At 39.2% G+C, this 14426-nt stretch overlaps 1 protein-coding gene across 1 annotated transcript in view; it reads left to right on the top strand.

Moving 5' to 3' along the window:
- The window catches only part of THSD4 (thrombospondin type 1 domain containing 4), a 589516-nt gene that overhangs the window by 26689 nt on the left and 548401 nt on the right, over positions 1-14426 (top strand). Inside the window, exon 3 of the mRNA XM_077828709.1 lies at positions 4375-4805. Within this exon, the coding sequence (XP_077684835.1) occupies positions 4375-4805 (431 nt within the window). The remainder of the gene's footprint in view (positions 1-4374; positions 4806-14426) is intronic.

The raw sequence follows: 14426 nt of genomic DNA on the forward strand, positions 1-14426 counted from the left end.
AGGTGTTTACACCCACATATTTAAAGTCCAAAATCTGAGTCTTTCTGGGACCAGTGTGTGATGGGCTCTGGTGGGTGCCTGAGCATCTCCCCTTTTCTATGTTGCAAAACCCCTGTTTTACCTCTCACAAGGGCTACAAGAGACCAGACTTTAAACTTGTGAATTTTTAATATGTTGAATCGTTCCCTGATTGTGCACTTGTAATTTTTTTGAGTGGTTACATAAAACATCCGTTCTGTAACTCAGACTGACACCTGTAGTACCACATCCCTGAGCAATTCTCATCCAAGCTGTGGCTCAGATTTCCAAAAGAGTTTAAGGGTATTAATGGACAAATCCTATTAAACTGGGTGCCTAACTCTCAGGCTTTGAAAATCCTACCCTTATTATTATTTAGTAATAATAAACTGTGTTCAGTATGCACTTCCCCTGCACTCTGCCCACTGCTCCATCTTTGCTGAGGCTAATTTGAACAGTCTAAATCTTTGAGCAGCTTTGAGCAGCCAGTTGCTTTCCCCCAAATATGGAATTGCCAACAACATTTCTCTAAGCTCGATGCCCGGGACAAACAATTGTCAGTTGTTGTTTGCTGTGACAGATCTAAGATCTAATATCTCACAACCCAGCAGTTAGAATTGGGAGACTTATACCACTGGAAGGCTAGATTTTCCTCTATCTTTCCTTGAACTTGCTTCTGGCCCAGGAAATTCATGACATTTTGGAGTTTAAATTAGGCATATTTTTATATGTAGAAAAGTTATTTTACGAGGGTTGGGGGGGATTTTAGAAAATCTCTGACCTTAGGTTTTAAGAAGCTGCTGTTTGTCTGTATTGCAGTTTTTGTTTCAGAAGAATGATAGATTTTTTTCATGAGTAAAAGAAGAGGACAAGCTCTTTGGTGCATTTACAATTAGACTGGATAATACTAGTTAATATACAGTAGGAAGCAATCCTTCTCTGCAGGAAGATGGACTAAATGGCCTAATTGACGTTTTCCATTTGTCAAATCTGTAGACAGATTGATTTAGGTTAGTGGAGAAAGGTACTATGTTCACCATGTGTTTCACATTCTCCCCGACACATATGCAGGGGAGGAAATAAATGTTATAAGAACTCTAGATAATTTTAACTGCAAACAAAAGGTCATAGTGATAAAGAAAAGGAGCGCTCCCACTATCTCTTGTCAGGTTCTTCCTTCAGGCAAATACATATTACACAAGGGACAACTGAAGTCTTGAAGGGAGAGTAACAGAGGCATGGTTAGAGCATAGGATTCGGAGCCAGGGACCTCTGATTACATAGGTCGTCTTAGGCTATGTCTACAAAGCCCTGTATTTAGAACTGGGGGCAGGTGTGTGGGGGTGAATACATGCTAGTGTGCTGTATTGTAAGTTCTCCGTGTGGATGCTGTGGGTGTGAACTAAAAGGTACATAGTTTGAATTAGTGTAGTTCAGTTTAAAGAGGTTTATGTAGTCCAAACTGCAGTGGTATGTATATGAGCCCTCAGACTCCAACTCCTTTGCAGCCTTGGGCAAATCAAAATCTCTGTTTTCCCAGTCTGCAAACTGGGAATTATGCTCACTCAGTTACCTGATAGGACTGATGTGAGGATTTAGTTAATGTTTGTAAAGTGCTTTGAAGATGAAATGTGCTATGTAAATGCTGTCAGATCTGCTATCTAAACTTCCCCTTTTCCCAGAATTTCCCCAACCTGTGTGCATAAGTCATTAATGAATATACCAGAGTATAAGACATGCTAGACTTTTTTGTTTTATTACCTTCTGATTTAAATACCTAGATTAAAGCCGGCAGTGCTATCTCAGCAGTAAAACTAGACATTAAGATGGGTGAAACTACTTTTCCGCTGCCTTTAGTCAGTCAAAGTTTAATTTTATCTGAAACTATTCTTGCTATATTGAGGTCTGACAGACAGGAGGGTCTTTCTCTGGCAGGTCAACACTTGTCATGTTTATGTCTGTTTCTCTTTCTACGGAACAAAATGCTTCATTTTTAAGTGATTGTTTGAGCTTGTTTGCAAACCGATAGATACTAATCGTTGCCTGGATGAATGCCTGTGGCTTTGCAAAAAGTTGCAGTGAATCACCATAAAAATGACAACTAAGCAATCAATTTGATTGCTGATCAATTTGATGTTTCTGATGAGAATGAACGTTTACTTCCATGACAAGTAAATTTCACAGCAAACTAGGGCTGAGTGCAAGAAAGATGATGGATGATTATCTTAATCTAACATGGGGCAGTTTTATATTTACGATAGTGCTGTGTTAACCCAGTGTTCAAAAATAAATAGTGAGTATTCAGTGAAGAAACTGCAAATTGATGAATAACTCAGAAGTTTAGTCATATTATGAGCCAGTGCTCTTCTGTTATTGGAAATAGATGCAAATATAACTGCCAGAAACCAGTACCTTGTTGCATATTGTTCATAATTTTGACATTATGTAGTTATTCGGTTGTACAGGCAATTGGATTTAACAGACTGATGCCAAATGGGCTACCCATGGAAAAAGAAATATTAAATAGAGAGACATCTGCTCCTATTTTCTAAGTGACATTGCAGAAACTGAGAACACATCACATTAATACAGATGCTTTTTATTATTTGCTAGTTACAATTAAATGCAGGGTTGTTTTTTTTAATGTGGTTGGTGATGAAAGAGTGAGAGGAACCTCAGAGGGGGGGAAATGTTTCAGATTATGTAGACCACAGCTGACAGTTACATAGTCCACCACAAACCCTGTTCTGGCTTGGGTTATTTTGTAATAGTGTATTCAAGCCATATTTGCAAACCACATTCCACTAAAGCCTTCCCATGTTTATAGCTAGTTGTTCAGTAATGTGCTCTGACTGGCTGAGAGGGTTTGCAGTTCAATCAGACTTTGACTGGAGGCAAATATTTAGTTGTTAATCTCTCCCCTACTACATAATGATGCATGGAACAAAACCATTAATGGCAGTTATGTTATTAAGAGGCCATCCTTTGAGAAGAAAATGTGACCTAGAGAGAGATCTGTGTGTCTATCTTTTAAAAGCTCATCCTTGAGATGGCTGCATATTTGTACATGAAGGAGTAACAAATTATTCACGACTATTCCATCTTTCACATTCCAAGTGAAATGTTCCTTGGAGTGTGTGGTTCTTGTATTCATGTTCAGTGGATAGACTAGTGAATAAATGTATTGACAGGAACATTACCTAAAACAGCAAGTTTCAGCAAACATTACAAGATATTTGTGTAAAAAAGACTTCTGAATATCCATAATCATGAGTATTTGCCTTGGAAACTTGATTAGAAGACCAAAGCCTCATTCATTAAGAGCAAATAAACTTGTCATGAACTATGTCTAATCAAAATGCCTTAACTCTTGAATTTCAAATATGAAATACTCAACCCAGTACTAAAAGGTCTCAGTCGTGACCCTGGGCCATACAGAGGAATTAGGAAACCCATTACTGCCCTGTGCAGGCTATCCTCCTTGCTAGACACTGCGCATGAGGAAGAACAGGCATGGGTTGGCTGCTGCTCCTCATGTCATGCAGGTGAGTGGGGAATAAGCTGTGCAGCTGAGGGAAGTAAGCTGCTCCTGTTAAAGCTGCATCATCTTATTTCTCTCTCTGAACAATGCGGAAGTAGATTAATAATCCAGTTCCTGACCTACTTCTGAAGTTGTAAGGTTACAATCCAGCCCATAGCAGAGTGCATTAATAGAAAAAGAAGAGGATGCAGTGCACTTTTTCAATAATGCAGCTTTCTTGTCCTCTTTGGTTTTGCTGCTTCTGTAAAAAGTTCAGTCTGAAATGTCATGTAAACCTCAATCTACCACTTGCAATCACTATTGTTCAGTCACAAGCAGGGGAGAAACAAGCAGAGACATCTTAGTCTCTGTCACAGAGAACAAAAATGTAACTCTGATCTTGTATGTTGTCTTTCAGTCACTGTGTGGTAAGTGACTTGAGGTTTTTTATTTAATTAATTTCCCCTCCCATCTGACTTTGCTGTTGATGTGGAGGGAAAAAAATAGTTTTCCATCTACATGCTTCTGAACTTTGCACTGAGCAGCATTTTCCACCGTGGAGGCCAAAGGGAAATCCAGCCCTGTCCAGAAAGTCCAAAAACAACTTTTAGTCTGAAGGGTTGATGGTTCTAGGAGGGATGCTACCTCCTTTGCTAGCAGAGTGAAGCAAATGTCTGACATAGCGTCTGAATAAATACAAATTAATCAGCTCCCAGTCAGTTTGGTTTTAATTTCCATGAGGATGGAATTAATAGCTTTTAAAAGGAAAGTAGAGCTTTCCTTTATATTGCAGTGCAATTTCTAGTTACCCTAATTCTGTCCATCTGTGTCCTCAGGTTCCCCAGAGGATAGAAGAACAAAGTTCTGAAGACAGCAGTGCAGGAATCCCAGGCATATGGGGCAGTTGGGGCCCCTGGTCTGCTTGCTCTCGAAGTTGCAGTGGTGGGGTGATGGAGCAAACCCGGCCCTGCCTCCCAAGCTATTACCACGACAGGGGCTATTCTAGGCCAGGGCAACAGTACCCAGCCTTGGAAAGAACTCTCGCACCCCAGCATTCCCGCCGTCATGAAGATCCATTGACCCCTTATTCCGGCCATGTTATCTCTGCCATCCGTACGTCCGTGCCACTTCACAGAAACGAGGAGCAGCTTCAGAGCGGTCTTTGGGTTTCAGTTTCCTCTACGGGCCACAATGACAGCCATCTGAACAGAGGAACGTTGAGAGGCAGCCGGCATTCTCAAAGGCACAGAACCAAGCCAGAGAGGAGGTACTGTTCCTGCACGTGTAATTGATTCCATAGTTTGGTGTGAATGGTGTGTTTGAAGAATGTGTCTCTTCATGCCAGATTTTAAATTAATTGATGGGAAAATCTCAGAATAGCATGGGTCTGTAATATCCACAATATAGTTTTGGAGGGCTGTCTCAAGAAATAGCTTGTGATACTCTGTGTATTATACTTCAATATCTGCTGTTTATGTTCTAAAACCAAAAATTAGTGTGATAATTTTGCCTACAGGCAAAATAAAACTGCAAGCTATTTTAATATCTCAGCTTAAAATATAATTTTGTGATGTAGTAATTTCTCCCCATGATCCATTACCCTTTGACAACCTCATAGTAAATTTAGTAAAGGATAACTGTGCCATGCCCCTCAGGTACCAATCTCATCAACCCATTCTAATTAGAACTGGTTTGAAATTTTTCTTCAAAACTATTTGTGATGAAAAATGGCTTTTTAACCAAATTTTGCGTTCTGATCAAAATTTCCTGTCTTTCAGTAAAAAGGACTTGTTCGGTTTTCTGGTTTGTTGTTTTTGTTTTGTCGTCTCTCCCCTTTTTCATATCCCTTTTGTTTTTTCTATAGGAAAAACAATTTTTTTTCCAAGTAAATGAAACCTTTAAAAAAAAAAAAAGGAAAATGCTTACCTTGACCAGCCCTGATTTTAATATCCACTGAAGTCAGTGTATATCATTTTAACGATTCAATCTCTAACAGCTCCACTCTTCTGATTTAATATTAACTCTATGTTCCTATCACTCCCCAAAGACAGAACTTCATTAGTTCATGCCAGAATCTCAAGGCTTAAAATATAGTTGAGAATGCACTTACCATCAAGCAACCTGCGGCCATGCCCACCTTTGAGGCCTCATTTCTTGGGTAGTTCCTGTGACCCTGTGCTTCCTTGTCAAAGTTTATCTTTCTATGCTCTGTTTTTTGCTCCTTCAATTTCAATTGGCTGGCTGGTTGAGAACCCTTGCGCTTACTCTGAGATAATCCCAGCAATACACCCATGATTTTCCATTTCTGAGGAAAAGGGGCTGACTTGACAGCTTGCAGGAAACTCTCTGGTCAAACAGCAGCAGCATCAAAGGTGGGAAATTACCTGTTCCCCTTCTGTTTGTCTCAGTGAGGTATGCACGCCAAAGCTTACTTGGAACCAGACTAGGTTCAGATTCTGACATTTTGGGCAATTTCACTTTATTCTTGTTTCTCCAAAAATACAGAAATAAAAGGCATAAAATATATGAATGTCCCTGAATCAGCAGTGCAAAGCCATTCTAAAGCTGTCTCAGTCTGATTCAGCTTGTGGGGGACCTTTCCTGTCTAGGTGGAATCCTCTGGTGAGCTCCAGATTCTGTAGCATTTCCGCTGTCAGGCTGCTTGCCTTGTCTTGTTTCTCTCCACTCTGGCTGTCCCTAGCTACGATAGCAGTTCCTTGGGGCCATTGGTGGTTGGCGCAGCTTAGAGCAGCCTCTGCAGCTGGAAAAGGAGATGAACAGAACATTTAGGAGAAGAGAATGGGTAGAACTCAGTACTGAGCATTGTGCAGAAGTCAGGATACACTACAGCTGCCTCATAATATGGAACCTTAAAATGAGGATTTAGCCTAATTCAGCTTTGCTTTCCTGTATGATGGAAGTCCTGTTGGTTTATGTTGGGGATTTTTTTTTTACACTTCTCTAGGTATGTGCAAATCTGTGTACAGATGTATAGCAGTTTTTCCAAGGCTGAAGTCTTGAAAAGAGAGTGATTGATAGTGAGGTGTTTAAATCTTATTTATATAACAAATTATTTCCTCCTTGTGTAAAATGGTCACTAGTGGCTTTAGAGCCTATTATGTTGTGTAATTTTGAGATGTTTTGCCGGTGACTGTAAAGACACTCGGAAATTTTTTTTTAATTTAAAATGAAATGGATTAGTATGGCAGACCTAATATGTTTTCTTAATTTTGTAAAATCCAGAGGTCAAATGTTTGTTGTGAGGGAGGGTGCTGTATATCATGGGTAGCAAATTAATTCCAAATATTAATGAGCTGTTCATATGATTTATATACTGTAAAATGTGTTCTTCAGTAGACCATAAAATGGGGAGGTATAAGGAACTGTCCCAAGTCATTCAAAAAAGTCTGTATTTTAATAATGTAGAGAATGAGTTCAAAGTTTTTGGAATATATACAATTACTGTTTTCAGATTTATATATGATCCATAATTTTAGTAGATTTCTTTAAAACAATAAAAATAGGGATTAAGATTTGTGACCGAGAGGAGCTAACATCTGAGAGCATAGTAAGATGAAATGGGACTGTTTCCAAGTCAAATATATTCCATGAGCAATGAGCGTTCTTCAAAGAAGCAAACTACATTTGTGCCTTTTGGAAAGAAGTGGAAAAGTTCTCAGGCAGTTGACCAGGAAAGTAGAGGAATCAGCAAATGTGAATGGTATCTTAATGCAACTGAGAAAGTAGAAACACTGAACTGTAAATGGCAAAAATCAGCTAATCAGGTAGAGTTAGAAAATTTAAATGGCGGGGGCAAGGAAGTGGAGAGCTTAGCCCAAATTTTGACCTATTTTAAAATTTTTACTGGATTCCTTTTTGGAAGGGGAGAGTAAAGCAGCTTGGACCTTAGGGCTCTATTGTGGCTCTGTTTGTATTGTGTATATGTGGGGAGAGAAGTGTACTGCTTCAGCAGGAATACCTAGAGAAATTATGCAAGTGAAAACAAATGGCAAGCATAATGCCTATAGGAGGATGCGCAGCAGCAGGGACGACTGCATCTCTTCTACAGCTATAGATGGCTTGCCCCTCTCCGCATTTGTGTCCTGCAGATAACTGCGAGAAAGAGGGGCCAAAGTGAAGTCCTTTCCTCTTTCAAACAATCATTTTAGGGGTTTGCATCAGTGCCAGTAATTTTGGATGGCGCCTCTTCACATTATGGATGCCTTTTTTGTGGGTATGCTGGGGAAAAAGACCTCTGAAAACATCCTTTGTCCTCTCCTGATGATTTTGGGGCAGAAATTCTTATCTTGCTATACTGTTGTCTTAGTTGAGACAGAATTATGTGGCCCATCCCAATTAAGAGAAGAGGTAGTTTAAAAAAAAAAGATACTTTCTTTAAGTAACATAGTGCACTGAATGAAAATGATATCCACAGCATTTGAACTTTCTTCTTAGGTGAAGTGCTACTTAATGATTTGGTGCTGGCAGAAGCTGTCCCCATTAAGCATAAATTGTTCTATTACTATCCTAATTAAGCAGTAGTCATTTAGGCCCTGATTCTCCTGTCCAGGAAAGCACTTAAGCTCATACTAAATACTTTTCTGAATTAGGATCTGTCCTGGGTTGTCTCCTGAGAGTACTTTCCAGCCTCAGTAACTGACCACAATCACTCCAGCTCTTCTTAAACACCACGTATATATTATGCTTGGTTATATATTATGTTTACAGTCCATAGCCAGCTTCCCCACTTGCTTCTGGGGTACCGTACAGTAATAGCAGCAACCAGTTCTGCCTACCTCTGCCTTCCTTAATCTCTCCATCTCCTTCCAGAACTTCCTGTTTGCTTATATAGTCCTAACTGCTGGGGAGTCTTCCATGCCGTTAGCCCCTCAGCAGGATCTCCACTCCATTAATTGGCCTCCTCTGCCAACTCCTTGTCTTTCAGTCGGAGCTCAATTAATGTAAACTGGTGGGGAACTGAGTGACAGGGTGCTAAGTTAGTTCCTGAGTCAGCACATGCTGTTATAGGATCTCACTGCCATTTATTATTCTAATGTTAGCTCTGTTCCCTAGGAAAGCATAGAGGGGCTTTTCCAGTTAAGCACTGTTTCGATTAGAGCTAGTCAGCAAATGGAATTTCAAATTGGGATGAAAAGTCAAAATTTATTGTGGAATGAAGATTCCAAAAATATTTTCTTTTGGAAAACTTGCAGCAACCTTATCAAAAGTTTTTGTTTTAATAATGTCTAAACATTATATAATATAAAATGTTATAATTATAATGCAACGTTAAAATTGATTTACACTGAAATTAAAATGACAAAAGACTAGACAAAACATGAAATGAAATGAGAAAGACTAGACAAAACATGCCAGTGTGAATTGTTTTGAAATTTTCCCATAGAAAATATCATCAAAATGACATGTTCCCTTTGAGTATTTTAATTGAATGTCATTTGCAGATAGAAAACTGCTCCAATGAAAATTTGTCAACCAGCTCTAATCCTAATGAATAAGTCTTATTTTTTATTAACTTTTAAAATTTGATAATTATTTTATTCTTCAGTGGGATCAAGATCTTTTAGAAAATGACAGCTCCATCATGATGCTCTAAGAAAAGCTTACTAGCTTGTCTCCAATTCCTCTATTTATCTACATGACCCTTTGCCACAATAAACATGGCTTTTGGAGCTCTGTGGACACTATTGATGGTGTCAGTGCAAAACTAAAGATGTTTTAGGAAGATACAGTGCTAGAAGATCCTAAATAAAAACGGTCATGATCGTTCCAACTCTATTTAGAACTGAGAGGTGAGGATGGAGGGGTATGGGAGACAATAATTTTGCCCAAGTTATAAAGAATACAGTTGAAGACTTGCATATCCTTGAACTTCTGAGAAGCAATTACAACAAATAAAAACATTATATAGTTTGAATACATTGTAGAACGCAGTATTTTATTATCATGCATCAGGAAGGTAAAGGAGTCTTACACCTTATTTGGATGAAATAACAGCAGTATCGGCCACAGTGTTCAGAACACTGGATGATCAAGAGCGTCTCTATTTGACCTTTTCCCTCCATCAAATATAAATATGGCTGAATTGGAAATAGGAAAGCCACCGTTAAAGATCTGAAGATCATAACACTGAGAGGATATAAACTGTTCATTTCCTTGAGCAAAATGCAGGACATACTTTTGCTATCTCTTTTAATATAAATGCCCCTGTGGGCCCTTAAGGGTTTAGTAGTCATTAGCACTGTATTATGCCTGTGCAGACACGTTTCTATCTCTAGCTCTTATTTTATGTATAACCTGCATATGTGTGAGGAAATCAAATAGCTAGAGGCACAATTAGCATATACATATGCAGGTTTCAAGGGGTGCAAGTGGACACTTGCACAAATTTTGCACACCCACAAAGCAGTGGCTCACTGACAAAGTGGTCCTAAATCCCATATTATTTTTAAATGTTTATGAAAGGAGATTTTGACTAAACCTTAGTGCTTCTAATCCATTACTAAAGGGGATATAGAGTTGTAAGCAATCAGGATCACCTCATCCCTCCCTGCTATTCCAGGTGTATTGCGTAATTTTGTAAGTAGTGAAACTGAAGAGGGAATAGTACCATAACAGGTGCTATGTGTATAGTAGGTGTGTGCAGGATTAAACCTTCTGAGGTGGGGAGCAAGCAAATTGCCTAGCACAGACTTAAGTGCTATAAAAATAACAATTCTAGTGAGAGCTCATTGGAAAATAAGGTTTTCTTCCACGGAAAGATTGAACTTTTTGGTAAAAAATAGAAAACGGGAAAACTGTCCACTGAACATTTTTATTTGGAAGTGCTGCTGTAGTGCCTCATGTGAGTTGTGGTCTGGGGGAGATATGTCTCCACTCTTCGTTATAGGCCAGGCTGTCTGGCAGTAGAACATCTTCCATGATGCACTATGGTCTCCTCTCTTGTTGTGGTGAGTCATAGGAGATGTGGTCTAGCTGGGTAGCCTGACCCATGGAAAAGGATGAAGGCATGAGGCATCCAGTACTCATCGCCATGGAAAGACAACTCTCAAGCGGAACCAGGGTGGCGTTTCTGAATAATTTTTTTTTGTGTTAGGCTTTTTTGATGGAAAAGTGGACATTTTTCTGTGGAAAGCAGACTCCTTTCATGAAAAATTAGTGTTACTCGAAAACCTAATTTTTGACAGATATATTTTTTTTAACGGGCCCTAATAAAATCTTGAGGCTGCAAATAAGGAGTTTTTAAAAAGCTGCTTTTAGCTGATGGTCACAAAAAAGTAATCCTGTCTGAAATGGAAAGACGCAGATTCTCCTTCAGAAATGGCTTTGAAAAATATTGCATGTTTTGACTGTTGGGGAAGATGTTGACAGTAATAATAATAAACAAATTTTCTTTAAAATGTGGGGCAAAGCAGTTAAGCATTTCCAGAATACAGTCCTGCTGACTTGCTTTATCTTTCCAGGTCTTGTGGAGGGGATTTGATATGGGATTTTGTTCTTTTATTTCTTTTTTTCCCCTATCAATAATCCTTAAGGAGAATGCTTTTGTATTAGAGTTTACCACATGATCTTGAGGTCCTCTGGTTCCCCTAATGCGGATCCTGTATGGATCTCATACGCATCAATATATAGTATTGGTATGTTACATTCCTTGTCTTTTTCTTAATGCTGTTTTGCATACTGTGCATAATGCTGATTGCATACTGTGTAATCCTTACTCACACTGAGTAGTACATACTTTTTCAAGGAATCAGTAGGACTAATTGCATGGTTCAGTGATATATCACAACCCCAATCCAGGAAAGGACTGAAAGTGCATAAGCGTTGGCCCTAAAAATAGAAGTTTTCTTGAATTGGGACCCATGTGAATAAGGGCTGCAGAACTGGGCCCTGTATCTTTTAAAAGGAATTATTGTACTGATTATCAGAAAATTGATAATAAAAATTAAATAACATACGTTTAAAAAAACAAACCAAAGTTGCTTACAATCTGTTCCCACTTGAATGCAATTACATTATTTGGCATGAAATAAAAATTCTTGTGAAACTGATTGGAAAAAAATACTTTTCATATGCAGTGGCCAATTTTTAAACCTCAGTCTTGGCCATTCTAATTTGTTTTAATTCCAAAGGACTCAGATTTTATTGGTGATTAATGGGCAAGCCAAAGTCCATTTTAAAATCAAAGCTATCCCAAATCACCTCTGTTTGTCTTTTTTGCTCGTTTATAGTAATGTCTGAAAAAAAAAATTTGGGCAAGGGGCTGCCCTTCTGGTATGTTGGACAGCGCCTACCACGTTGTTAGTGTTAACATATTGCAAATAACACATATCATTAACAATTGATGCTCTCTTGGAGCACTGTAACTAGAATTTCTTCATAGTGCATGTATTTATCAGGAAGCCATGAATTCAGTAAGTTGAAAGTGGGAGTTAAAAATGCTGTAGATCCCTTGGTTGCTAACTGTAAAATGGGCAGCACACTCGCTTTGTCTGGAGAGCTAAGTGGCCATTACAATTGTTTAACTGTATGATAATTTTATATAATGATTTTACTTCTTAAAGCATCATCTCTGCCAGCTGAGGTATTTGGAGCACTTCACAGTTAAGACAATAGGAACAGGAACAAACCAGGATAAAATCAGTAATGTAAAAATCCAAGTACTAAAGCATCTAAAAAAGAAGCAGCCGCATTAAAAAGGGGGCTAGAATATGCAGAAAGGCAGAGTGTTCAAAACAGAAAACACCTCTGCAACAGAAATAGCTTTCACAAACTAGTGTTTAAAGCTCCGAGAGCTCCGCATTTCTCACCAGTGAAATTTCAGAAATGAAGAGAGTTGAGGCCCCAGTCGTGCAATTGATAGCACATAGGTGGGCTTCTGTAACACCCCACTGGCTTCAGAGGGACTCAAGGTGCAGGGGCCGCTCACATGTTTTAAATTGGAGGATCGGGGCCCAAAAGAGCAATTCAGATCCTAGCAACTATAAAAGAGATAAACATTAAAGAACATGGGTAGTTCCATTGATGTGGATAGTGGAAGGTGTCAATTATCTCTGGCACCAGAAAGGACGAGGGATTCATCTTGAGTGGAGAAGGTGGGGTTGACATTGCCTGCTCTCCCTTGGGGGGAATTTTCTGGGAAAGGGCAGTGTTAAACTGAGCCTGCTAAGAAACTGTGCTGAGTCAGCATATCCTTTAGTGGCGCCCACTCGTTGAGCTGCACTGGCTACCTACACACCCACATGTAGTGGAGGGACAATTGCAACTTCTTTCTGTCACTGCTACTTCATCTCCCTCTGCAAGTGGGATTTTTACCGTGGAGCCCTGTGGCTGCATCAACATTGGCAGAAGCTGATGTGGACTCTGGGCTGAACTAAGCATGTATGTGTATTTTTATTGAAAGAAGGAAAAATTGCAAACGTCAGTGAGATTTATGAGACATTAATGAGGTGGGTGGGTAACACAGACGTAGATAAACAGTGCAAGTTGAAAGTAATTACATCTCCCTGTCCCCACACAAATGAAAAATCAGTCTCACTATAGTTTTGGAAACATATTAACGGGGGAAGGGTTTCCTTAAGGCATTTTTGTATGTGGAAAGGGGGTGAGAGGGAGGATTTGTACTGAGGAAAGAATCCAAAAATTACCAACCTTTCACATTGCTACAGCTCCATTTCCTTTCTTCTGGTGCCAGCAGTTGAAGTGAAAGTCTGCTGTGCTTCTTTGTACCACATAGGTTCTGCCTGGGACTTGCAAGAGGGGTTGGGCAATTCTAGCACTGTATATAAGGGAAGGGAAGAGAATATAGGTTATCAAAAGTGGCTTTGCCTTTCTGAAGCTACCTCTGTTGTTTCATCTGATGGCATATTTGGTGTGGGAAATGTACCTTGTTGAAACGTTTAAACTTAACTTCAATAGGGACAATACAGCTGTTATGCCCTTAACCAATTTACGCCTCACTAACTGTGTCTTTTGATGTGACTTATCTTGACCTACTCTTGTCAGTTCCAGTTTGTGGAAGTGAACACATATCTCGTTGCCTTGTTTGAAACAATCGAAACTACGTTCTCAAGTTGTTTAAATTTCTGGACTAGAAACACAGCTCAAATACTTCTCCAGGGGCTAGCATTATTGTTGTATTCTAACCAAATAAAAATTTGATGTATTGTAACCTACGAAGAGTGTTTGTATGTGAAAATGGAATTTAAAAAAAAAAAAAAAAGGATTTGCTGCTTTACTGGTTGTAAGTTCTTTAAAAGTATCCAGGTCAACAGCATCAGCATTATTCAAAGAAATCATTTCCACGACACTCAGGAGGCATGACAGCACCAGGGGGAAACGTTTATTTTCCTTCTGAAAAAAATTCTGAACAGGTTCTAATAGCAATAAAGACCTCAGTGCAAGGTATTTCCTGGGAAATGAATAGCTAACTGAGGTTATTTTGGCCTCAGCTTGACTTTGTGCTACCCCATCTCCCATCCGGCTATTAATTCAGGATGTACCCTGGATCTCAAAATTTTATTATGTTTATTACATTACTGTGAGCAGACTTTGTAAAGTGCTGTCAAAATTTTTTAAAAAACTAACATAGTTATAAAGCACCTTGGAATGCTTTTGGGGAAGGACTTATAGGCACCATTGATGGGGTGATATCAGGCAAACATGTCTCCCACTGTAACTGAATACCTTGTGGATGAACCCCATAACGCAGCTGGAGGCCATATGCATTTAAACTCCTGCTCTTGATCCCTCTCCCCCACCCAACACTTTTTCTTTTATGTGGCTGCAGCTTTGATATACATGTTAGACAAGGACCTGAGCTGCAAAATTTGGAGCCAAGATTTTGAAAACAGACTCTCAGGATGTTGGG

Source organism: Eretmochelys imbricata, chromosome 10 (genome assembly GCF_965152235.1).
Source record: "Eretmochelys imbricata isolate rEreImb1 chromosome 10, rEreImb1.hap1, whole genome shotgun sequence".
Taxonomy (NCBI): Eukaryota; Metazoa; Chordata; order Testudines; family Cheloniidae; genus Eretmochelys; species Eretmochelys imbricata.